This window comes from Heterodontus francisci, chromosome 7, assembly GCF_036365525.1.
Source record: "Heterodontus francisci isolate sHetFra1 chromosome 7, sHetFra1.hap1, whole genome shotgun sequence".
Classification (NCBI taxonomy): Eukaryota; Metazoa; Chordata; class Chondrichthyes; order Heterodontiformes; family Heterodontidae; genus Heterodontus; species Heterodontus francisci.
In genome coordinates, this window is record NC_090377.1 from 58,408,924 (window position 1) to 58,435,364 (window position 26,441).

Genomic DNA, 26,441 nt, shown 5'->3' on the forward strand with positions numbered 1-26,441 from the left:
AACTTTTCAGATACTGAAGCAATCCATGCTGGCATGCAGCAAGAGCTGAACATCATTCAGGCTTGGGCCGATAAGTGGCAAATGACATTTGGGCCACTTAAGTGCTAGACAATGACCATCTCCAACAGCCTTTGACAAGGTCTCGCATGGTAGGCTGGTCCAGAAGGTTCGAACACATGGGATCCAGGGTGAGCTAGCCAATTGGATACAAAATTTGCTTGGTGATAGGAGGCAGAGGGTGGTAGTGGAGGGCTGTTTTTCACATTGGAGGCCGGTGACCAGTGGTGTGCCGCAGGGATCAGTGCTGGGCCCTCTGTTGTTTGTCATATATATTAATGACTTGGATGTGAACATAGGGGGCATGATTAGTAAGTGTGCAGATGACACCAAAATTGGTGGTAGAGTGGACAGTGAAGGTTGGAAAAGTGGGCACGGGATTGGCAAATGGAATTTAATGCAGACAAGTGCGAAGTGATGCATTTTGGGAAGTTAAACCAGGGCAGGACATATACAGTGAATGGCAGGGACCTGGAGAGTGTTTTTGAGCAGAGAGACCTTGGGGTGCAAGTACATAGTTCCCTGAAAGTGGCAACACAGGTAGACAGGGTGGTGAAAAAGGCGTATGGCATGCTTGCCTTCATCGGCCGAGGCATTGAGTCCAAGAGTTGGGACGTCATGTTACAGTTGTACATAACGTTGGTTAAGCCGCATTTGGAGTACTGTGTGCAATTCTGGTTGCAGCACTACAGGAAATATGTGATTAAGCTAGAGAGGGTGCAGAAAAGATTCACAAGGATGTTCGCTGGTTTGGAGGGCTTGAGTTATAAAGAGAGATTGGATAGGCTGGGTCTGTTTTCCCTGCAGCGAAGGAGGCTGACAGGGAACATGATAGAGGTGTATAAAATTATGAGAGGCATAGATAGGGTAGATAGCCAGAGTCCGTTTCCCATGGTAGGGGTGACTAAAACTAGAGTGCATAGATTTAAGATGAGAGGGAGGAGGTTTAAAGAGGATCAAAGGGGTAAATTTTTCACACTAAGAATAGTTGGTATCTGGAATGAGCTGCCAGAGGAGGTGGTGGAAGCAGGAACAGTAGCAACATTTAAGAGGCATCTGGACAGGTACTTAAATGAGCATGGCATAGAGGGATATGGAATTAATGCATGCAGGTGGGATTAGTATAGATAGGCATCATGGTCGGCATGGACGCGGTGGGCCGAAGGGCCTGTTTCTATGCTGTACGATTCTATGACTAAGAGAGAATTTAACATCTGCCCTTAACATTCAACAGTATTACCATCGCTGAATACCACACTATGAACATCCTGGGGAGTTACCATTGACCAGAAACTTAACTGGACCAGCCACATAAATACTGTGGCTACAAGAGCACGTCAGAGGTTGGGAATTCTGTGGCGAGCAACTCACCTCCTGACTCCCCAAAGCTTGTCCACCATCTACAAGGAAGAAGTCAGGAGCGTGATGGAATAAACTCCACTTGCCTGGATGAGTAAAACTCAAACAATAATCAAGAAGCTTGACACCAGCCAGGACAAAACAGTCCACTAGATTGGCACCCATCCTCCACCTTCAACATCACTACCGGCACACAGTGGCATCAGGGTGTGTACCATCGACAAGATGCACTGCTTCAACTCACCAAGCCTCCTTTAACAGCACCTTCCAATCCCACAACCTCTACCACCTAAAAGGACAAGGGCAGCAGGCACATGGAAACACCACCTCCTGCAAATTCCCCTTCAAGGCACACACCATCCTGACTTGGAACTATATCATCGTTCTTTCACTGTTACTGGGTCAAAGTCCTCAAACTCCCTTCCTAACAGCATTGTGGGTGCACCTACGCCACATGGACTGCAGGAGTTCAAGAAGGCAGCTCACCACCACCTTCTTGAGGACAATTAGGGATGGGCAATAAATGCTGGCCTTGCCAGTGACGCTCACATCCCATGAACAAATAAAGAGATAGGTAGCTGATTCTAAGCTTTCCTTCACCATTAAGGCCCAAATCAACTCCCTCATACTTACAGAATAGTAATATAACAAGGTCACAATTAAAACCACTGATTTGAAACCCTACTAACAGTCAGAAACGAAACGATTTCCTAGAAAAATAACTTCTTTTCATAGCTATGTGGTGAGTATGTGTATCCTAGAGTATAACAAAAACACAAGCATCAGCTCTCTTTCAGTTACAGTAATATGTGAACCCATATAAACCTCCAGTTTCACTTGGGCTGCTCTTGTTGACAAAGTGTTAAAAAAGGCTTTTGCCATTATAACAGCATAAAGCTAACACCTCAAAGTGCTATCTGCTCAGTCCTTTTAGCAAATTTATTAACACTATTAGTTAGATTACTCCACCTTTTCCATGGTGTGAACCGGTATCAATTATTTAGCCAATTCTATTCTATGTTAATAAAATACCTGCTGATTAAACATATACCAAAGTGTCACTTTGTGCTACACAGTACATTGACACTATTTATTTTAGCTTAAGTAAATGCTACAGTCAGAAGCTGGTGCAAGATTGTGATGACAGAAGTTGTGAAAAAAGAAAAAAAATGTATGCAATAGTAGAAGTCCTTTTATTTGTCTGGAAGTAGGACAGTGGAAACATAACAGACAGTAATGCATTCCTATATCACAGCTACAATGTTATATAACTACTGTATTAGAATGCACTTGCAACATTTAAATATGGTTAGCCCAGGATCCTGTATAACAGAATGAGCTGGAAGCATCAATGAAAAACTGCCAGTAACCAAACTAACATGAAACAGAATCAGCTACAGATCAGCAATAAATTAGGGAGAAGAAAAACTGCATTAGTCTTTTGTTAACCTTTTAAAGGAGGAATGAATTTCCATTCATCTAGTGCCTTTCACAGCCTCAGGATGTCCCAAAGCATTTCAGAGCCAATAAAGTACTTTTGAAGTGTAGCCACTGTTGTAAGAAAGGGAAACACATCAACAAATTGCAAATGGTCAAGTCCCCCAAACAGCAATGAAATTAGTGACCAGAAAATCCTTTTTAGTGATGTTGGTCGATAGATAAATGTTGGCCAAGAGTCCAGAAGAAGTCCTCCACTCTTATGTTCAAATAGTACCATGAGATCTTTTACGTCTAGTGGCAGTTGGGACCTTGTTTTAAAATCGCACCCAAAAGATTGGGGCTTCAACAGTGGAGCACTCTCAGTACTAGTGTGGGGCTTGAATCCAGAACCATTTGACTTAGAGGCAAGAAAACGTTACCAGATTTTCCAGTTAAGTTCAATGAAAGAGAACCCTAAAATGGATTCATACTTCAAAAAAAAATGAAAAATGTTGTTCTACTTACCCAGTCCCATCGTACCATTTTATTGACTATATATATTTAGAATCACCGGTGTATTAATTAAACACAATTTCCCATTCCAGTCTTGACTGCATGCAACTTTTATTACATTAAGGTCATTTAACATATAACTAGTAGAACAAAACTGAACCATTGCTAGTTCATAATTTCAAAACTTGTTTTCCTTGCTTTGAAACTTTTATTTGGTGGATTCCTGTTAGCTGTAAATTTCATCTTTTGAGTTCTCTATTGGAAACATATGCCTGAACCTTGCCAGCCATAGCTTAATGGTAGCTGAGCTTTTGACATAATAGTATTTAAAGCTTAGAATGCTGTTATTCTCCCACCGTCTCTGCCTTCATCCCCACCCTGCAGGAGATCCTAGGTTTATCACTACCAGAGCTGTGATCAAGAGTGAATACTGACTAGTTAGCAATAACTAATAAGTAGTCATTTAACTGTGTCATCAGAACTCAGATTATAACAAGATTATTAATTAAACACAAAAGTGTGTATGTGTATACATATATGTAAAATCATAGAAGTGTGATTTATTCCATTTTGAGTTGGTTTTCCACCAACAGCAAGCATAGCATGCCGATAGCTGGTGCATTCTCTATGATTGATGCATGAATCCTTCCACACTGAAGTATTCTTGACTAAAATATGTGCAAATTTATAAGAGTATCCACTACTGATTACTGAGACATGGTCGATATCTAGTAGAATATATTAAAACATCCACTTAGCACTGTATTCATCTAATCTAGAATGTTGACAGTTTTTGCTTCAACCACTAACCCTGGAAGTGAACTGCACTGTTTCACAATTGTGTTTAAAGATATTTCACCTATCTTCTGTTCTCATGTTGTAAAGTATCCATTTAATTGCTTCATTAAACTGCTAATTTCAACATGGCAGTACAGAATATTCCACAATTTAACGACAACGTTGAAAAATACAAGCAATCACTTACATCAAAAGACAGCTATGCTGATGCTCATCTCTTATAATATTGACTCACTAAATGACAAATTTGAAGTTTTATGATTTAAAAATCTGCAATAATGGATTTGATCTCGTAATATCATAGATGATCAGTAATTCTAGTGGTAGCATAAATAACGTGCAATTGCAGCAACACTATAGACTTTGGTTCTTGTAGTCTGCGATCTTTGCTTTGTTCAGTTTTGCAGTGTGCTACACATCAACAGTCAAAGCACTGATTCAAAATAATGCGAATATTTCAGTTCAAGTTCTACATTTTCCATACCCTCCTATTTTCTGCTGCCAATTCTGGTTTTTTTTCTCGTTAACAAACATGACCCCCAATGTCATACCATTGAATTGCATGTCATGAATAATCCGGTAGATTAGATGTTGAAAGAGCCTAGAATTTAACAGTATTATATCCAATGCAACAAATTTCAATATCTCAAAACTAATTCAAAGTAACAACTGGTCTCAATGTGAAGCATTTTAGATTTTAATTTAAAACCATTATGAGATGCAGTTTTACAAACCAAACAGATCTCACCCAATACTTAACTTTGTATACCTTTAAATGTTGGATAATCAAAATTTTATTAGGAATGGGAATTTTTGCACTAAGTTATGTGATTCTAAACACAAAGCGTTTTAACGCTACTATTATTGCTAGGTATATAATCAACATTAAAACCTCCATTTAGTACAGCAAATCAAAAATCAGAAAAACAGGCTGGCTTAATATCAGCTGAATGTAAACTACTTCTGCTGTCCCTAGTTCAATGATGAGCTGAGGCAACCTGCTATAGGAGGTGTTAATTGGCAAATGCTGTACAAGTCAGGAGCATGTTCCCTGTCGTCCTAGCCCAGCGAGGCTAGGTCATTAAAGTGGAAATGAATTCTTTCAGGCTGCCTTAACCCCTTAAATGCTCAATTTGTTTTCCACCACACAGCTGAGAAACCAAATAACTTTATATTTTATATGGTCCATTTACTGGACTTCTGAAATAAAGCAAATAAGGAGCATGATTAACTGCTCTCTATGCAACTGAGTATTTCTGGAGGGGGTTGAGAAAGGATGGACAGCAAAATGCCTCACCTAATAAGTTACAAAACTCTTGATCCCAAAATTTAAACAAACATTAAAAGGTCACTCCCACTTAGAAAAAGAAATGTGTTCGGTTACAAAATAAAGTGACCAAGATGTAGTTTTAATACCAAAGGTAGGTTGCAGCACCTCACTGTACTGAATACTTATGCCATTAACTTCTTGTTTCTTTTTTTGAAAGATTTTTACTCAGGATGTTTTATTCGATTAAACATCTTGAACAACTCCTATAGGTGAGCCCTACATTCCCCATAACTTAGAATGGGCCTTTAGCTGTCCAGTGTCTGGAGAATATATAAAGTGCCTAGGAATTGAACAGAAAATCCTGGGTGGTTACATTTTCTGTCTGTTTGAGATGTTTCTTGACTTTGGAAGACATCAGAATAAATCCTTCACCATCTGAGGTAAAGCTATTAAATACCAAACAGATTTATTCAACAGCAAATGGATAAGTAAACAGAAGCAATAACACTCCTCAGAAGATAGAAAAATAACTGTGCTAAACTACAATATAAATTGGATCACACACCTTTCTGAAATTGAACTTTTACGTCAGTTTATTGTTGACTGGCCACCAAGTCTCCCTCAGGCCTGCTTCTCCCTCTCTGATGGTTTCAAACAGAAACTCGATTTGAAGACAGATTGAGAAATGCTTTTCAAAATTTGACCAGCGTTACAGAAATTTAAATATGCATTGCAAACTCAAAAAAGAGCTGATAAGCAAATACATCCACAAACAAAATGCTTGAATCTGAATAGCTTGGCCTCTTCCTTCAACACCTGGCCAGGTAAGTCTCTATTTTGCTTGTTCCTGTTTTGATTGTATATCAAAACAAGCCAATATCACAATGCATCATTAAAAACTTTTCAAAAAGTCTAATTAGTAAATATTGGGCATCAATATCAGTGAGCACATACACCACAAAAATACTTATGACAGTGAGAGATCCATAACTCAATAGCTACAAGTGAGTTTATCAAGGTCTTCCATTCAAGTAAATGAACAAAAGTAACACACCATGAATGGTGCAATATTCTATTTATTCACAGGCAAGTCAGCTGTAGGTATTTAACGTATTCTGGATTTGGGCATTTGCTAATTAATGTAGTGAATAATCAGGTTGCCGGGCGCAATATCATTCACATGTACAGAATAAATATGAACTTAAAAGCAGCCTGAAGCTACTGTTGCTGAATAATTGAAATGAGCTTGATCCAAAAGATATACATGAAAAATACCTTTCTGCAGTGGTATTTCAAAATCAAGTGTTTAGTTTACAAACATAGGAATAGGAGTAGGCTTAATTTTGCAACCCGTTATATTGATTTACATGCAGGCTGAGTGTTCTGGCAAAATTTTAGTTTGAGAAATTCGAACCAATTTCAGCAGAAATTGATCTGTTACCGTCTAAGACCCCACATAGTTAAGAAGTTAATAGGAACAAAGACACTCTAACCTGTCCAAGTCCAGGCATACCACCTCCTAGTCGCAAAAGTCTGTCCATATTTCTGGAAACAAAAACACACAAAAGTAATTAGCCAAGAAACTTTTTAAACTCAATTATCATCTATATAATTCACCTTCAATCTTTCCTTATGTCAAAAATATTGGTGGTAATTACAACACAACATCAGATTTCCTGTTAATTAGCACCACATACTAATTCAAGAACCTGTCTTCCTTGCTAATTAACAGTCCCAATTTCACCGCTTTTGTTTTTTTTTGTTGGGTTATCCCCAATTTTATAACAGTATTTCACAAACTGAAAACCCATCTCTGAAAGTTCTTAGGTATGGTCACAATTTTTATTCTTGCCATCACAAATATTAGATCTGGGGTTTTTGAATATAGTAGCCAGATTACCGAAAAGGCAGACTTCCACTAATTGATGCTTTCCTTTCAAGGACTAGATGTACAACGGCAACTTGTACAGTCTGCACAAATCGGAATCGTCACTTTCAAATTAAAAATTGTACATCTAATTAGTAAGTTCTGTGCTAATTAACTTACAGCTTGTCAGTTATCATCAATATTGCGTGCAAGTGATGGTGTGATCAGATATGAGTCTAAAGAAACACAAGTCCTAAAGCTTTCAAACTGACATTAAAGGAATTTTTACTTTACAAAACAGACTTCTCACAATGATTCTTTAGAAAAATATCTCATCAAAAGAAGTACCTTTGCTACTCATAGAATAGTACTGAACACATTATGACTATGTTACACTGCCAATCAAATCCACTTTGAATCCCCTCAGTTTCACTAGAATGAGAACATAAAATCTTTATAGAAAGCAAATCTGTTTCTTTATAAAATGTTGCATTATCCCTCAATGTAGCCTTTTTGAACAAGCTTACCAAATTACAAAATAATTATTTCTATGTCAATGAGATGCTATTTGATTCCACTGACCATATTCTGTTTAACACGGGTATTTCAGATAAGACAGTTGAGAATTATATTTTTGTTACGTCTTTAAAGCTAAACGTAAACAATTTATAGAGTGAATAGTTAAACAATCTGCACACAAATACTACAGGTATTCTACAGAAATTAATATAATTATTCGACTATAACCTAAGAGATATACAACACTTTTCATTGCCTTGTATCAACCTACCCAAAATAGCCATTTTGATATGACAAAGTAAAACATGACTTTCTTCAAGGGAAAACTACCAGGGATTAAATTTCCAATTTTGGATACAGTCATCAGTTGCATTGGAATTATGTGAACTCCAGAAAACCTTTTCAATTTATGAATGTTCATTCACTTTTCCCTCCTATGATACATTTGCAAATATTTAAAGCAGCTTATACCCGACAGGCAGTTAACTTGAAAGTGCAGAACCTGCAGGTTGCACTTGAAATACATAAATCAGGTATAGCTGGGTTTTTGAGTCAGCAATGTAGCTTTCAATATGTATTCAAGTGGCTATATTTACATATATCTACTGCTAAGATAAAATATTTACACCATATAGCCACAATCATGACAGTAAATGCTTTGGCATTGGTCAATTCACCCAATCCCAGCTGCACAGGAGTATCCCTGTTCCCTTGCCCACTACAGGTTACCATTTTCTTTATTTTTCTTCAAATTTTAAAACATGCATTTCATTTGATGGACGAGCACATCTACCATAGCATTGCTCAGAGTGAGCCACAGATATACTGTTTTGTCACGGTAGGGATGGTCCACTGGGATTTTTATTGGTGCTCTAGAGATTAAATTCTACAAATCATATATGTTTACAGCACAGATCATTCAGCCTCGTGTCAGCGTTGACTCTTTTCTAGAGCGATCCAAAATTACCACTCTGCTTTGTCTTCTCTCCCCACCTCTATTCAGGATCCCATCCAAAAGTCCTACAGCTTCCTATCCAATATCTCCATGAAGAATGCAATCGCCTCTGCCTTCATCACTCCTTGTGGCTAAGTAGTTCATGCCTTAAAAACTGAAAATTTCTCCTAACTTCTCTCCTCACAGTAATAATCTTAAACTGATGATCCCTTGCCAGTGACTCCCCCAAAGGGAATACTTTTCCCTATTACCTATAACAATGTGAAAATTTTAAAAAGCTCTGTTAATGTCTCTTAAGCTTCTCTGCTCTAGTGAAAATAGTATTAGTATCTCAAGTCTTCCATTTATTACATATTAAAAATAGAAAGTGGTCTCAGAATTTCAATTTTACTGCACCAGTAAGTGGCGCTGCAAACATAATGTTTACATGACAAATGAAAAACAATGGGGAGGAACCAACTTGGCATGATAGTCCTGAACACATTCCCCGAGGAATCTCATGAACTTTTTTCTAAAAAGATACAGTAATTGTAACCTTCCAAGTGCCGTTAAATAGAGCAAAAAACTACTCAAACTGTGTATGTGCTCAGAAATCAATTTATGTTTCTTTAAAAAAATGCAATATTTCCTTAATGGCAAACAAAAATTCCATCTAAAAGCATTCAACCAGAAACAAAAACAATGAGCCTGCAGAAATCATCACTTCTGATGAAAAATCATCAACCTGAAATGTTAACTCTGTTTCTCTCTCCACAGATGCTGCCAGATCTGAATATTTCCAGCATTTTCTGTTTTTATTTCAGATTTCCAGCATCCACAGTATTTACTTTTAGATGATCAGTATCATTGGAGTGGAAAACCTGAAGCCACCAAACCACTAACTGCACACAAGCAAAGCAAGCAGTATAGCAGCAACTAACCAAGTCAACCACGACCCTCATCCCAACACAAAAATCACCTTCATTTGACAAGAATTGCACCCCAACCCCAGCAAGGAGGTAATCTCTGCTCCCTGTTGAATCAACAGGATCACAAATGCATATTTATACTGACACATTCTACACGCCGAGCAGAAATTGTCAGATCAGAGCACAAATCTATATTTAATTCTCCCCCATTGTTCATAGGTCAAACATCAGCCCGCCCACCACCTCAATCCCATTAATTACGACTCTCACTAAGTTGAGTAGGCAATTCTTCTCCCCTCTCCCAGCACATACCTGCACCCTTGGAGCAGAAATATCTCGAACCCTTAATGCATTCCGCTCCACACAGAGATATTGTGCAATTTCCTCGCCCTGCCCCAGACACAAGTGGTTCCTCATGCCATCAATGAGCACAGAAATGTTGAAAAGAAGCCCCAAACCCTCAAGTATGCTTCCCCCTCCACTGAAGTGCCTAATTGTTTAGACCACCCTAACCATTTAGATGATCATTTAATTCCCCCACATTGTTCTACACCTCTTGATACCCTTTTCAAACAAAAATCTATAAAACGTAATCCTGAAAGCTCCAATTCTCCCACCATCCACAGGCTTTTCAGGTGGTGGAGGGCGGGGTGGGGGGGGGGGGGGGGGGGGAAAAAGAGTTCCAAATTTCTACTACTCATATAGTGGAGAAACAGCATCCTGAATTGGCTCCATATGCCATGTCACCCCATTATGTTACCCTGTCTTTATCCTTCCAAAGTATTTTGCAGCCCTCATTGTTTGCCAGACCTCCTAGTTTAATGTTACCAGCAAATTTAAGGTTGTGTCCTCTCTAAATGTGAATTAAGCATCTAAACTGAAAAAAAAGTGCACCTAGCACTAAGTTCCGATAAACAGCACAGACATTAATATAGACCAACGGTGGAAATTTATGATTGTCACAGCATTCCGTTGTCGTAACTTCTGTTCCTGCCACATATCACGTTTCCCATGCGATTTTGTATTTGAATCAGCCATATGGCGACTGGCAGGGGAACACGCGAGATCATGCGGTGGGGGCAGCCTTTCATTGGTGGAACCCGCCGTCACTGTCCCAAGCACCATGATCGTCACAGATACGAAACATTCTGTGCTTGCGGCCTCGAGAATTAGCAGGTTTCTTTTCATGCAGCTTATCTTCAGATGAACTTAAATTGAAGCCTTTACTTAAATTGAAATGTTTTTGCCTCCCTTATTTTATGAAACTCACCACCAACTTCATATCATTTATTTTCCCTACAGCCAAAGTGAATGATATGGCAGCCAGCAGGGAGCATCACGTCCTATGGTTCAGTGATACCTCCCTGCAGATTCTCCTCTAGGCCGTCAGGGAAAGGCAGGAGGTCCTCTGCCCTGCAGATGGAGTCCGAAGACCTTCCCATCTAAGCAAGGCGGCCTAGATGGAGGTAGCAGAGGAGGTCTTGAACCATGGGGTAACTTGAAAACATGGGTACAGTGCTGAAAGCGCATCAATGACTTGTTCAAATCAGCGAGAGTAAGTGGTCCTGGCGAGGCTACTTACTCCATTGATTTCTTACATGACTCTGTGTTTTTAAGGCAGATGATATGCAACGAATGCACTTGAATGTGAGCAGCCGAGGTGCCATTTACTAAATGATGAAGACTGGTATTGTTTGTGTGATTGGATGGGTCGTGTCAAAGCCAATGCAGAAAGAGTGATGTTGATGCATGTATGCAATGGTTGTGATGCATCATTAGCCATGTCATTAACAGGAGAAACAAAACCACAACCAGCTCGAACATGCTAAGACGGAAGGAGGGGTCCATGACATCAGGCTTCTGCCCACGGCTGTGGAGGAGGCCTCTGAGATCTCGAGAAAGGAGGGAGGCAGGGCAAGGGGAGATGGCGAAACAGGAGCCACAAGGCCTAAGGATGAAGTGTCATCTCTACTACTGCAGCCATATTTGGAAACTGAAGGAAATTGTGTGAACTCACGTGAAGCACACACTTAAAGTGCCTCTGTTTGTCTCTCCACTGCAGGTGCCCACACTTGAGTGGCACGGCCTAAGAATCCTCCTCTGGGGAGCAATAAGGCAGCAATGTCACCTGCCTCTTCTTCCACCTCCGCCACCACAAATACATCCACACGCTCCATGGAGGGGTTTAAGATTAGAATCTGGGACACATCCCAGCAGCTGAATGAGCATGTGCCAGCTGGGTCCCCTGACAACCAGAGGACTGCTGAAGACCAGGCCCCTGCTCAGCCCCACGCTCATAATGATCCTGTTTGTTGCTAGAGGTCTGCTGGCAAAGCCTTGTGAAAAATATGTCAGAGATGCCAGAGGTCAGGCGTGGCTTTGCGCGTGCCATGGAGGAGTCCATGCAAGCCATGACATCTGCCATGTCCCAGGCATTTAATGTATGGTTTCCTCACTAAAGAGAGTTTGACGAGCTTAGAGGAGATGGAAACAAAAAGTGCTGGAAATACTCAGCAGGTCTGGCAGAATCTGTGGACAGCGAAGCAGAGTTAACGTATCAGGCCTGTGACCTTTCATCAGAACTGGCAAAAGTTAGCAATCTCCAGCGTGATGCCACCACCAAACGCATCTTCCCCATCAACATTTCGACGGGATCGTTCCCTCCTCGACACCCTGGTCCACTCCTCCATTACCCCTGACACCTCGTCCCCTTCCAACGGAACCTTCTCATGCAATCACAGGAGGTGTAATACCTGCCCTTTTACCTCCTCTTTCTCCTCACTATCCAAGGCCCCAAACACTCCTTTCAGGTGAAGCAGCGATTTACTTGTGCTTCCTTCAATTTAGTATACTATATTCGCTGCTCACAATGCTGTCTCCTCTACATTGGAGAGACCAAACGCAGATTGGGTGACCGCTTTGTGGAACACCTCCACTCAGTCTGAAAGCATAACCCCGAGCTTCCGGTTGCTTGCCATTTCAACACTCCCCCCACTGCTCTCATGCCAACATTTCTGTCTTTGGCCTGCTCCAGTGTTCCAGTGAATATCAACGCAAGCTCGAGGAGCAGCACCTGATCTTTCGATTAGGCGCTCTACAGCCTTGCAGACTGCACATTGAGTTCAATAACTTCAGAGCATGAAAGGCCCTTTTTTTAATACTTTATTTTTAACCATGTGCCTGTTTTTCATGTAGTCAGAGCTGCTCACATTCTGCTATTAACACTCTCTCTGGACGAATGCTGTCTTTCACCACCAGCATTAACACACGCTTTGCCTTCGTCCCAGGACAGCTTTGTTATTTAATCTCTCCTGTCCCCTGCCCTATCAAACACTTTCCCCTTTGTTCTCTCCCCCACCCCCTCCCCTTCACTTGCTTAAAACCTAATTTTTTCTAACCTTTACCAGTTCTGATGAAAGGTCACAGACCTGAAACGTTAACTCTGCTTCTCTCTCCACAGATGTTGCCAGACAGTGGAGAGTCTGGTCAAGCACTCGAGCCATTTGCGATCTGACCTGCACTTTGTCGCTGTTGCCGTGGGTTCCATGCAGCAGAGTCTAAGTGAGAGGGGCACGAGGAACCGGGACCTCCCTCCACATGCTCCTTCCCCTCACGAGACTGGCAGGTGCCATCGTGCACACAGATAAATGAGGAGCACATGCCAGTTGCCCTAGGGCCTTCCTCTCAGGACATCATCAGGGTACGCGGCATCTCATCCTCCCCTCCAACTGATCCCCTTACCTCCAGCATGCGAGCATACGGGGCATACACAAGCACCATTACTGCACACCCCAAGTAGGATGTAGCAGTTCAAGGCCCCGTTCCTCCAGAGGTCACCCACCACAGTCATCCACAGCAACGGGGCAGTGCACTGAGCAAACTGTCTCCATCTCAACTGCTAATGTTGGGGTAGCACCTAGACACAGTGGCAGGAAAAGAAAATTGAAACAGTTTTGAGCACGAAGGTGGCACAGGTGATGTAGAAATGTTCGTGAATACAAAGATGTATTAAAACATTTTTATTTCTTGCAAAATATGATCCACTCTCAGTAATGTTTTTCTTGGTTACAGATGGATACAAAGAAGTTTTTTTGGAGGCCTATGACAGGAACACAATGACTCTTGCAAAGCATCTCAAGAAATCTCCAGTGTCCGTATCTCATTGGAATTTGAACCTTCAATCTTCAATGATGGCTGCTTTCCTATTGATGATTATGAACTTTTTCCAATACTATCATGCCTTACTTTTGCTTTCTATGGTCATAACGTAACACTGCTTGCCATGGTGCAGAGTCGCATTCATCGTAGCTCATAGATGACTTCAAATGCCAATCACATGAAAGTGCAGCCATGCTTTGTAAAGATTGCAGAGATGAATGAGACCTCATGCAAAAGGGAATTTCTGTGGGGAACTGTTATGTTTCTCCTCCTAACGTTACTTGATAATGTGGCTTATTGTTGGCTGAAATGTGCATAAATTAGATTCGCCCCGATGTCCCTTGTATGTCTTTCCATGGCCCTCAAATGGATGACGGCATCGTTGTCATTGTTCTCCTCCTCACCCTCTTTATAGTCATCCTCATCTGAGGACTGGTGTTCCTCCGCCCGCAGAATGTTGCCGCGTCTAATTGCAAGGATGTGCAAGGCACAGCAGACAACGATTATTTGTGACACCCTGTGTGGCGCAGACTGAAGGACCCCTCCAGACTGGTCAAGGGAACGGAATCGCATTTTCACCGTGCCAATGGCGTGCGACATTGTACCTCTCTTCAACAGCGCTTTAGGGATAACATCAACCATGTACAAAGGGGTAACCCGTTACACCCAGGATCCATCTGTCCACTGTGGCTGGTTCCTCAAAAACTGCTAGCAGCTGGGAATGCGCAAACACGAACGATTCTGCTCCTGTGGTCACAAAGCAGTTGTATGTTTAAAGAGTGGAAGTCTTTGCGATTAAACAGCAGGCTGGTCCCAGGGAGTTCTAATGGTCACAAGAGTACAGTCGATCACCCCTTGCACTCTAGGGAAGCCAGCAATGGCGCCGAAGGTTGCAGATCTTGCTGCCTACAGGTAAGTAGATGAAATCAATGGCACATCGACAAACGGCATTGGTCGCCTCTTTGATGCACATGGGTCGCAGACTGCGAGATGCTACATATGTCACCTGTTGATCCCTGATAGCAAAGAAATTGAGTGCAATAGTAACCTTGAGGGTAAGTGGCATGAGATTCCCAATGAAAACAAATGGCTTCAGTAATGCTAAATAATTGTATACATTTCTGTCGCCATTGCAAGTCACATCCTCACGCTTCACTGACATCTGAAGGTAATATGTCCTTGTTCTGAGGATGCGGTGACATGCCAGTGCCCGTCGTCAATAATACCTTTCCTGAATTCTGAGCAGCCTCACCCTCTTGTGCTGCCTGCTGCTCCCGTTGAGACATCATCCATTGATCGCCAATCCCTCCTCAGTCCCTCCCTCTGAAATTGTTTATGTGTTGGAGGACAAATTGTGTATATGAGACTCATGTCTTTGCAGCTTTTCAAATGTTGAAGCGAGAACAGTCTTGTAAAACCATCCTCCTTCTGCCATTCAGTAGAACCATGAAAGTCATGAGTAGATTGCTGTTATGTGCCTTATACTTGCATGCAGCAGGAGATCCCATCCACCATTTATCTCCTCCCAACCAACTTGCATTTCTTAATTGGGCACGTGATTTTCATTGTTCTTCCAGAAAATGTTGCGTCTGCAATACCAGGCAAGTTTACCACCTTCCAACCTCCCCTGCCACCTTCCAGTCTGCATCCATCACCCTTAACCCACCCAACTTAACCCTCAGCCTTCCCCTGTTCCCATAGAACCGCCCCCCATTACCATGGACTGAATTTATACATGCCATCCATTCCCCTGTCCCTACTCCCGTCGCAATCCAACTGCCGACTCTCACCCTTGAACCTCCAAAAATCGACCTTGACATAGTTACAGATTCCCAATCCCCTCTCTATGATGACCTCGAATACCCAGTCCTCAATCTCAACCTTCCCCCGCCCCCTTACCATATACAACTGGCCCGTGACTGATTGCACCTTCTTCCAGTCAGTACCCGGAGGTGGAGCGATCCTCCCTCCTTTAAGGTCTCTCATGACCATCAGTTTTCTGACAAGACGACATCAATCCACCACCCCCTGCAATCCCACACAGCCAGCCTCAACATCAAAATCAGCCACTACACACCCTCGACTCTGCCCATGTCCCTCCCCTGCTCCTCCATGCACCTGAGACCCCGCCTTGTCCTGCCCAACTACCCTCCCCTGCTCCTCCATGCACCAGAGACCCCACCCTATCCTGCTCCTCCATGCACCATGGGCAGAAGTTAAGCTCAGGCTTTTGAAAGAGATGATGGTCTTCATGTAAAAACTTTAAAGAAGATATTCAAAAATGGGGGCAAAATGTAATCATAGCGTTGTAAATAATGTTTTGAAATTTATTTTCTTATGCTTACTTTGTACATTAGCAATTTCAATTACTGAGATAAAAATGGGATAGACTACACAAACAGCCACAAATCCTCATCATCAATGGGGCAGGGCAGTCTCTCACACCTATAAGGGTTCACAAGCGCAAGCTACCTTGAAACACAGTGGATGTTGAAGCAGTTAGGTGCGGCATAGGGAAAGCCAGAAGCACAGCCTCGCATGAAGAAATTACCAGATTTTGCAATAAAATTAAACGGTGATGCTATCAGTACTCACTATTAAAGAGTAAATTGTACAGCAACCTTTGCGATTGCACATGCAGTTAAACATGGAAATCAGAAAGCTGCTGTCTGAGTTACCCTGCTTCTACAGAAGCTTCGCTAAACAGTATCTCACCGAGAAACTCAACATTCAAATACATGGAAACTACCTTGGCTCTGGAATATCCTCCCTAAACCCCTCCACCTCACTTTCTTCCTTTAAAACATTCCTTAAAAATTACCTCTTTGACCAAGCTTTTGGCTATCTGAACTAATATCTCCTTATCTGGCTCAGTGGCATATTTTGTTTTATAATGCTTCTATAAAGCACCTTGAGACATTTTATTCCACTAAAGGTGCCATATAAATAAAAGTTGTTGCTGTTGAAGGATGTTAAGGTGGGTACTTACCCACCAGATAACCAGTAAATGCACCAGAAATTTCAAGGTATGTCCATTCAATTCCAAGTTAATTTTTAAATGGTATGATAAGTTTTAATTAATTCCTGCCAAACAACCTCTTGAGCACTGAAAATTAACTTTTACAAGTGTGTAGTCTGATTCCTTCAATTTTAATTATTGGTGGACTTTTATTTTTAATTGATTTTTTCCACTTTTTCCGTCTCATCTCGCTCAGTCTTTCTTTATCTCTCTATTTTGCTTTCTGCACATGATTTTACATTGGATTAATTATTCTAACGTGCATTTCCTGGTTCAGACTCTGCATGTCTCAGTTAGGATTCCTCAATCTGATTGGGTAAGGAGATACACCATAACTTGCCCTGTTCAAACAGGACCCAGATCTCTTGTATAGGGCATCACACTGCTTTGGATTTCACATCGCCACAAATTCCAGTGCAAAAGCCCACAGAACGTCTGTGAGCAAGTTTAAGTGTAATGAACAGCGAGTGCCCCTCATTCGCCAGTCACTACAAATTTGAACCATATGGAGGAAATGCATGGCGTAAACATCGATTTTCAGAAAGTCTTTAACAAGGTACAAGAGACTTTGAGAAGATCAAAGGTTAGGGAATGAGGGGAGAAAAGCATATTGGGAAAAAATAAACAGGTCAGAAAGAATGAGAGAGAATAGGAGCTCAAGACAGTTTCTCAAAATGATTGGAAGTGGGTAGCAATGTCCCTGGGGTGACAACAGTTTGTATTTAGAGAGCAGTTTTAATGTAGAAAATGTTCCATGGCATATCACAGAGGCATAATCAGACAAAAATGGATGGAAAGCTAAAGTAGGCAATATTATTAGAGGTGACCAGAACCTTAGTCAGAGGTGGGGTTTAAAGAAGGTCTTGAAGCAGGATAGGGAGGTGCAGAGGCAGATAATTCCAGAGTGTGGCGCCCAGATGCCAGAAAGGCACAGCCTCCAATGGTAGGAAGAGGTGAAAGCATGAAAGGCCAGAATCAGAGGAATGGAAAGTTTGAGAAAGTTGTAGCGCTGGAAGTGGTTACAGAGATAGGAAGAGGTGAGGCCATGATGAGATTTAAACATGGGGTGATAACTTTAAATTGAAAGTAGTGGTGGAGCAGGAACCAATATAGGTTAGCAAGCAAAGAAGTGATAAGCAAATGTAGGATGGGATATGTGCATCAGAGTTTTTAATAGCTAAACTAATCAGGAAAGGATTGCAATATCGAATCTGGATGAGGGTTTCAGCAGCAGATGGGCTGAGGGTAAAGTGGAAATGAGCTATGTTATGGAGGTGAAAATAAAGCAGCCTTTGTGACATAGTGGATATAGGATCAGAAGCTCAGCTTGGGGTTGAATAAAAGACTGATGTTACTAACAGTCTGGTTCAACATGGTCATAAAGGTGGGTAGAATCTGAGGCTAAGGTATTTACATCGAAGCAGCTCAGGATTATGATTTCAGTCTTTACCATGGTTAGCGAGGAAAATAATAGTGGCTCTCTGTGACTATATATTGGACAAGCAATCTGACGACAGTCCAAGGAAGGATCAAGGGAGGTGATGCAGAGGTCGAGCTGGGTGTCACCAGCATTCATATGCAGCATGACCCCATGTCTGCAGATGATAGCCCCCAAGAAGTAGCATGTAGATAAGGAAGCGAACATGGCCAAGAGTTGATATTTGCAGACTCCAGAGATAATGGTGTAGAGGTAGGAAGAGAAGCCACCCCTGAAGTTTTTACGACTGGGTAGCTAAGAGTGAAACAAAACCAAGGCAATCCCACTGAGCTGGAATAGAAGTATGGGAGTCGAATGTTGTGGTCAACTTTGTCAAATGCTGCAGAGAAGTCAATGAAGATAATGCACAAAGTCAGAAGGATGTAATTTGTGGCTTTGGTTAGGATTGTTTTGATGCTATGGCAGGCACAGAAATCTGATCGGAGAGATTCAAACATGGAAATTGTGGGAAATGGACACAAACTGGGAGGCAAACTGACTTTGGAGAGCATGGAGGGGATAGAAATAGGGCAGTTGTGTCAAAGGTAGCATTTTTTGATGAGCGGCGTGGTGGAGGGGGAATAGTGGACATTTTGAAAGGGAGGGAAGGAAGACAATTCATATCAGTGGCGAAAAATGGATAGCCAGCCAACTAAAAGGATAGAATAGCAACCAGTTGGGGTGTGAGTGTTTTGGATGGGAAATTTAGTCAGGAAGACATATGGAAAAGGAAAAATGAAGCAGTGTTGGAGCGGCATATTAGGGGGAATTGCTGTCACTGGTAGGGTTGGGGGGTGGGATTGAAATAGGTTGAAAGCCATGTCATGGTCCTGTAGTTTTGTTTCCGGGAATATGCGGCTTGGCTTTAAGGCTTGCAAAAGATCAGTATTGCTTTAAGAACCAGCAAGCCTCAGGAGTTACAGGAAGGTGCATTTTCGTTGCCTTAGAAACAGCCATTTGGAGACTGCAATTCTCATTACCACATAGCCACTGGGAGTGAGTTTCATGCGATACATTTGTTACAATTCAGTTTTGAACTGGCTGTTAGTGGAAGACAGTTTGTTCCAACAGAAGACACAGACAGCTGTGATGAACACACCTGAAAAAGAGCTCTCAACCATTTAAACTGAAGGAAGAGGATTTTAGTCTGTTTATTATCTTTCAAAATTCTAAAAAGTCAAGCCAAGACAGAGATCTCTGGTAATTTAAATTGAAGAAAGTGAAGTCAGACTGTGACAATCTTTTATCCCTCAAAAACTCGAAAGTCAGATTGATTCTCTTGAAAGTGTTTGCAAGTCATTAATTATTGAAATTCGCTGGACTTCGAACAACATTGGACTGTAAATTTGCAAGGACTCTAATTTTTTTCTATTTAAACACAATGAAGATATAAACAACATTTAAGAATTTAGTTCTTCTAATTAAAGAGTTAATTTGTTGATTTAAAGACACCTGGTTTGGTTAGCCTCATTCGGGGGTTAATAGATGATACAATTAGGCTGGGTCTTTCTTTAATTTGGAAAGTTTTAAATGAAATGTTAGGCGATCTGTGGAACCACAGAATTGAATTATCAGTGCGTCTCTCCCACCACAATCAGAATTGTATATTTTGATTGGGGGCTTTCACAGGAGCAGTCGGTCCTAACAGCTGGTTATCAGTATGGTGTGGGGTCCACAATTCCTGAGCAATTAGGATTAGGTCGCGGGGGGGGGGGGTGCGCAACGGCAAGAGGAGGTGTCACGGTCAGAGGTAGAGGTGTGAAGGCAGAACTGAGATCATCACAGAGACTGAGGATAACTTTGAGCATACGCTGGCAGCAGGGAACCTTGTCCAACGCCAGTGCGTCAGATTTAAAAGAATGCATTGAAAACATCACACTTCACATATTCTATTCTTCCTCTTTAAAATATGCTGAAAAACGTCATGCCTGTCAGACAGCATCTCTTGACAATGCATTACTCCCTGAACAGCTCACTGAAATGTCAACTCAGGTTACGTGGCTTGAACCTACCACCTCGACTCCAAAGCCACATAGCTAGCAAGGGAGTGAAGCGAACAATTCAATGGACAATGTGTTAATCTAAGCTGGATAAATCCCCAGGCCCAGATGAGATGCATCCCAGGCTGTTATGTGAGGCAAGGGAGGAGATAGCAGGGGCTCTGACACAAATTTTCAAATCCTCTCTGGCCTGAGCAGAGGTATCAGAGGATTGGAGGACAGTGAATGTGGTACCATTATTCAAGAAGGGTAGCAGGGATAAACCAGGTAATTACAGGTCGGAGAGTCCAACATTAGTGGTAGGGAAACTATTGGAAAAAATTCTGAGGGACAGGATTAATCTCCACTTGGAAAGGCAGGGATTAATCAGGGATAGTCAGCATAGCTTTGTCAGGGGAAGATCGTGTCCAACAAACTTGTTTGAATTTTTCGAGGAGGTGACTAGATGTGTGGATGAAGGTAAAGCAGTTGATGTAGTCTACATGGACTTCAGTAAGGCTGTTGATAAAGTCCCGCATGGGAGATTGGTTAAGAAGGTAAGAGCACATGGAATCCAGGGCAATTTGGCAAATTGGATCCAAAATTGGTTTAGTGGCAGGAGGCAGAGGGTGATGGTCGAGGGTTGTTTTTGCGAGTGGAAGTCTGTGACCAGTGGTGTACCGCAGGGATCGGTGCTGGGACCCTTGCTGTTTGTAGTGTACATTAATGACATGAACATAGGAGGTATGATCAGTAAGTTCGCAGATGACACAAAAATTGGTGATATCGTAAATAGTGAGGAGGAAAGCCTTAGATTACAGGACGATATAGATGGGCTGGTAAGATGGGCAGAGCAGTGGCAAATGGAATTTAATCCCGAGAAATGTGAGGTGATGCATTTTGGGAGGACTAACAAGGCAAGGGAATATACAATGGATGGTAAGACCCTTGGAAGTACAGAGGGTCAAAGGGACTTTGGTATACTTGTCCATAGATCACTGAAGGCAGCAGCACAGATAAGGTGGTTAGGAAGGCATATGAGATACTTGCCTTTATTAGCAGAGGCATAGAATATAACAGCACGGAGGTTATGATGGAGCTGTATAAAATGCTAGTTAGGCCGCAGCTGATGTACTGCGTACAATTCTAGGCACCACACTATAAGAAGGATGTGATTGCACTGGAGAGCTTGCAGAGGAGATTCACCAGGATGTTGCCTGGGTTGGAGCATTTCAGCTATGGAGAGAGACTGGAAAGGCCAGGATTGTTTTCCTTAGAGCAGAGAAGGCTGAGGGGGGACCTGACTGAGGTATACAAAATTATGAGGGGCATTGATAGGAAGAAACTTTTTCCCTTAGCTGAGGGGTCAATAACCAGGGGGAATAGATTTAAGGTAAGGGGCAGGAGGTTTAGAGGGGATTTGAGGAAAAAAAATTATCACCCAGAGGGTGGTTGAAATCTGGAATACAGTGCCTGAAGGGGTGGAAGAGGCAGGAACCCTCACAACATTTAAGTAGTATTTAGATGAGCACTTGAAACACCACAGCATACAAGGCTACAGGCCAAGTGCTGGAAAATGGGATTAGAATAGATAGGTGCTTGATGGCCGGCACATACACGATGGGCCAAAGGCCTGTTTCTGTGCTGTATAACTCTATGACTCTACAACTCTACTGCATCATCCAGTTGCTGCATACTTGGCCTATATTACAAGTGAACATGGAATGCTTTGCAGGTCGAGTTAGGTGGCTGTCACATCAGAAGAAATAAGAAACCTGTGTGCTGCGTGTGGAAAAATAGTTTTTGTGAAAATTCTGAAATTTCACCTTGTTGTAGTGGTTCCTCTGCTTGGCAGTGCTCAAAACACCTGCTTAGGATCTTCTTGTCTATTTGGTCCAAGCAACCATCCAAGAACATCTGAACACTAGATTCCAAAGCCCAAAAACTTTCAGTATTTGAACAACGCAAATGGCAAGAAAAATGATGGAGGGACATCTATGGAATGGGGACTAAAAAGCCTGGGCTAGGCTGCATAGTATAAACAGAAGATAAACTGTGAAGGGCCATGAAATACAGTTTACATCCCACAAAATGTTTACAAAAAGCTCATATGAATAACTGAGTTACGAAGAGCATGACAAGTGGAATATAAATTGTGACTATTTGCTCCATTTATTAGGCAGTAAAATTAAAAATCAGAAAGATTGAAATTTTAATTTTAAAAACAAATTAGTTATTTTGTTTCCTGAATGCCAGTTTGGTGGCATAATTTGTATAAAATACATAAAACTCATGGAAGACACTATCATTTCTTTCTCATTCAAGGAATAAAAAATACATTCCATACTCCTGTAAGAAATAATTGTAATTTACAGAATTACTATATCTTAACATGATGAGATTTGCTGTGAATTAATGTTATTCAATGTGAAAATTGTTGGAAGGCAACTTAGAAAGTACTATTACTGAAGTTACAATAACATCTACACCTAGCTATCTATACCTGGCTAAAATAAATGTTATCTAAATACAAATACAACAGAAATATTGCTCCATATTTGCTTAAATACTGCATGTACAGTTTCATATAAAATACATTACAAATGGACAACTGTGTGGTAAATCTCTTTCTCATATGTTGATGGCACTATTTATAAACCTAAAATAATTTGTGAGCAAGTGCTTTGTGGTGTGTGGTTGGAATTTCAAAACTGCTGGTTTGTCAAAGCCAGTTCACACAGTAATCTAGATGTCTGTCACCATGCTGAAGGTGTCATGCTGTATTTGGAATTCAAGGCTGCCAGTTTATCGAGGCTAAATCCCATTGTGCAGCCTTGTTTATCATGATATGGTTCTGGAATTCAAGGCTGCAGGATAAACAAGTCACGAGTATAAAACTAGGACAGGCAGGATCATCAATAAAAGGCATCACAACTGGATAAAGATTAATTTATACAGTGGATAATTTTGCCCATGGTTATTTTGTGGAGAATCAGTCAGGGAATAGTACTTATTTTCAACAGTTTTGGCAAGTGCTTCTGTCCTTTCTTATAATACTAGCTGAATTTCGGCCACATTGTTTGCGATCACCTGGGTTCTAAATCAGGTTAGCTGCTAACCTGACCCATCTCTTCAATGTCATTGTTCAGATACTTAGTGTGGAGAACGAGCCTAAATATATTCTGACGTCAGAATTTAATGGTGTTTGGGTGAGAAAAGTAAATTTGCAGCTCCAGGTTAGAAGGAAAAAGTTTTTTGTCTTATTTCTTAATGCATTTGATACTTTGAAACATGACAAGAGGACTGTGATATATGCTCTCAAAGCATTTATATAGACAGATTGCAAAGAACACATACATTAGAAGTATTCACTACACACACATTGCAGTAAAATTAAGAGAAAAGAATAGTTGCTTGGAACGTTATGGAGCTGGAACATTACGGGGGGGGGGGAAAGCAACTGGACTAGTAATCCAGAAGTACGGACTGATGCACCGGATACACAAGTTCAAATCCACCATGGCTGCTGAAGGGATTTAAATTCAATGAAATTAATACCTCTGGAATAAAATGCTAGTCTCATTAATCCTGATCATGAAATTACCCGATGGTCGTAAAAACCCATCAGGTTCACCATGTCCTTCAGGGAAAGAAAACTGCCATCCTTACCCAATCTGGTCTACATGTGACTCCAGACCCACACCAATGTGGCTGACTCTTAACTGCCCTCTGAAATGGCCTATCAAGCCACTCAGTTGTAGGTAGCTCACCACCACCTGCTCAACAGCAATTAGGGATGGACGATAAATGCTGGCCTTGCCAGCAGTGCTCACATCCCAAGAACAGATTTTACAAAATTACTAACGACTCGAATAATGACATTTTGCCTTTCAGGTCTGCTCACAAGGAGAAAAAAAGCACTTCTAATTTCTACTGTGCTAACTGGACTTTTCACTCAGCAGAATTATCTAGCTCTGTAGTATAAACACTAAAAAAAAAACTCAACTGCAGTTCCACTTTACAGATCAGGAATCAGACACGATCTTGATCTCTTTTTTGGTAATCAACCACAGATTAACAATTTAATAAATTAGTAATGATTAACTCATTACAAATCAGATCACCTCCACCACAACATTAGGAGCAAAATTAAATACAATTTGCACTAACTATGTTTAGAATGAGAAAAAACACCATCTGATCACCACTTCCTAACCATGTCATCTTGGGAATCAGACAATAGTTACATACTGTTTGTGTCTTTCTTGAAGTCTCATCACCTCAGCCTCATCGTGAGATTAGACAGGCAATTACTCCCAGGTATTTATTAGTCAGTACATTCATCAGTCCGACTAGAGACCATGATTTATTTTTGTAATTAACCATTTAAACTCAACAGCCTTCAACTGTCTGAAGGCCCCAAAATCTATTTTTAAATTAAGGTACGAAATCTTAGCAATTCTCTTTTCAATTACCACAGGTTGTCTGATTAGCATCACTAGTGTAAGTTTAAATTGTGTCACATTTTTATTATTTATATATTTAAAAAAATACACACACATATATGGTCACCAGCTGTGAGAGATCCGGGAGAGGTAGGTTCTGTGGCAAATTAGTTAGTCAGCTTTATTAAAAGAAATAAATCACATAACATGGGTAGCTCTGGAGAAGAGATTTTCATGACCCCCTGCTGATAGCTCGCTCCCTCTTATGACTCAATGGACACCTGCATCAATATGGTATTGTGGTATAGACCAGAAAGATCTTGAGTTTGGTCTCTGGTTTGTGCTGATTGAAGCAATGTCAGCTCAGCATTAAGGGCATTACAATTCAATGCAGCATTGCTGGGCTGAGGGGGAGTGCAAACTCAGCCATTATATCCTGTGAACACTGCTGCAAGTTTGCACATATGGTCATTGCTTTGGAACAAAACAAGCTGCTTCACAACCAAATAACAGGCACTTACTGTCCAGGCTCACACTTGAGGATTGGCCACTTGAGTAAGATGCTGGAACGCCACCATTAAGGTTTGTAAATGTGCATAAATAATTGTGGATTGTCATTTAGATAATTATCTTTTAATCATGGAATCACAGAAAGTTTAAGGCACAGAAAGAGGCCACTTGGCTCATCGTGTCTGTGCCGGCCGAAAAACGATTCACCTGTTCTAATCCCACCTTCCAGCATTTGGTCCGTAGCCCTGCAGATTACAGCACTTTAGGTGCATATCCAGACTCCTTTTGAATGAGTTGAGGGTCTCTGCCTCAACTACCCTTTCAGGCAGTGAGTTCCAGACCCCCACCACCCTCTGGGTGAAAAAGTTTTCCTCATCTCCCCTCTAATTTTTCAACCAATCACTTTAAATCTATGCCCCCTCATCACTGATCTCTCTGCTAAGGTGAATAGGCCTCCACTCTACCCAGGCCCCTCAACATTTTGTACATTTCAATCAGATCTCCCCTCAGCCTTCTCTGTTCCAAGGAGAACAACCCCCTCCTATCCAATCTTTCTTCATAACTGCATTTTTCCAGTCCCGGCAACATCCTCATAAATCTCCTCTGTACCCTCTCTAGTGCAATTACATCCTTTCTGTAATGAGGTGACCAGAACTGCACACAGTACTCAAGTCGTGGCCTAACCAATGAGTTATACAGTTCCAGCATAACCTCCCTGCTCTTGTATTCAATACCACGGCTAATAAAGGAAAGGATTCCATATGCCTTCTTAACCACTTTATTGACCTGCCCTGATACCTTCAGGGATCTGTGGACATTCACTCCAAGGTCCCTCACTTCCTCTACACTTCTCAGTATTTTCCCATTAATCGTGTATTCCTTTGCCTTGTTTGACCTCCCCACATGCATCACCTCACACGTCTCCAAGTTGAATTCCATTTGCCATTTTTCTGCCCCTCTGACCAGAGCCTAAATATCTTCCTGTAGCCTACAGCTATCCTCCTTGCTATCTACCACACGGCCAATCTTTGTGTCATCTGCAAACTTCTTGATCATGCCCCCACATTTACTTCCAAATCATTTATACCACAAAAAGCAATGGATCCAGTACTGAGCCCTGCAGAATGCCACTGGAAACAGCCCTCCAGTCGCTAAAACACCCGTCAACAATTACCCTTTGTTTCCTGC

The 26,441-nt window shown here is 41.5% G+C and overlaps 1 protein-coding gene across 3 annotated transcripts in view; it reads right to left on the minus strand.

Moving 5' to 3' along the window:
* The window catches only part of psmd14 (proteasome 26S subunit, non-ATPase 14), a 149,728-nt gene that overhangs the window by 110,511 nt on the left and 12,776 nt on the right, over positions 1 to 26,441 (minus strand). For all 3 annotated transcript variants that reach the window (XM_068035245.1, XM_068035246.1, XM_068035244.1), the window contains exon 2: positions 6,910 to 6,961. In XM_068035245.1, coding sequence (XP_067891346.1) covers positions 6,910 to 6,957 — 48 coding nt within the window. In that variant the 5' untranslated portion in view covers positions 6,958 to 6,961. The remainder of the gene's footprint in view (positions 1 to 6,909; positions 6,962 to 26,441) is intronic.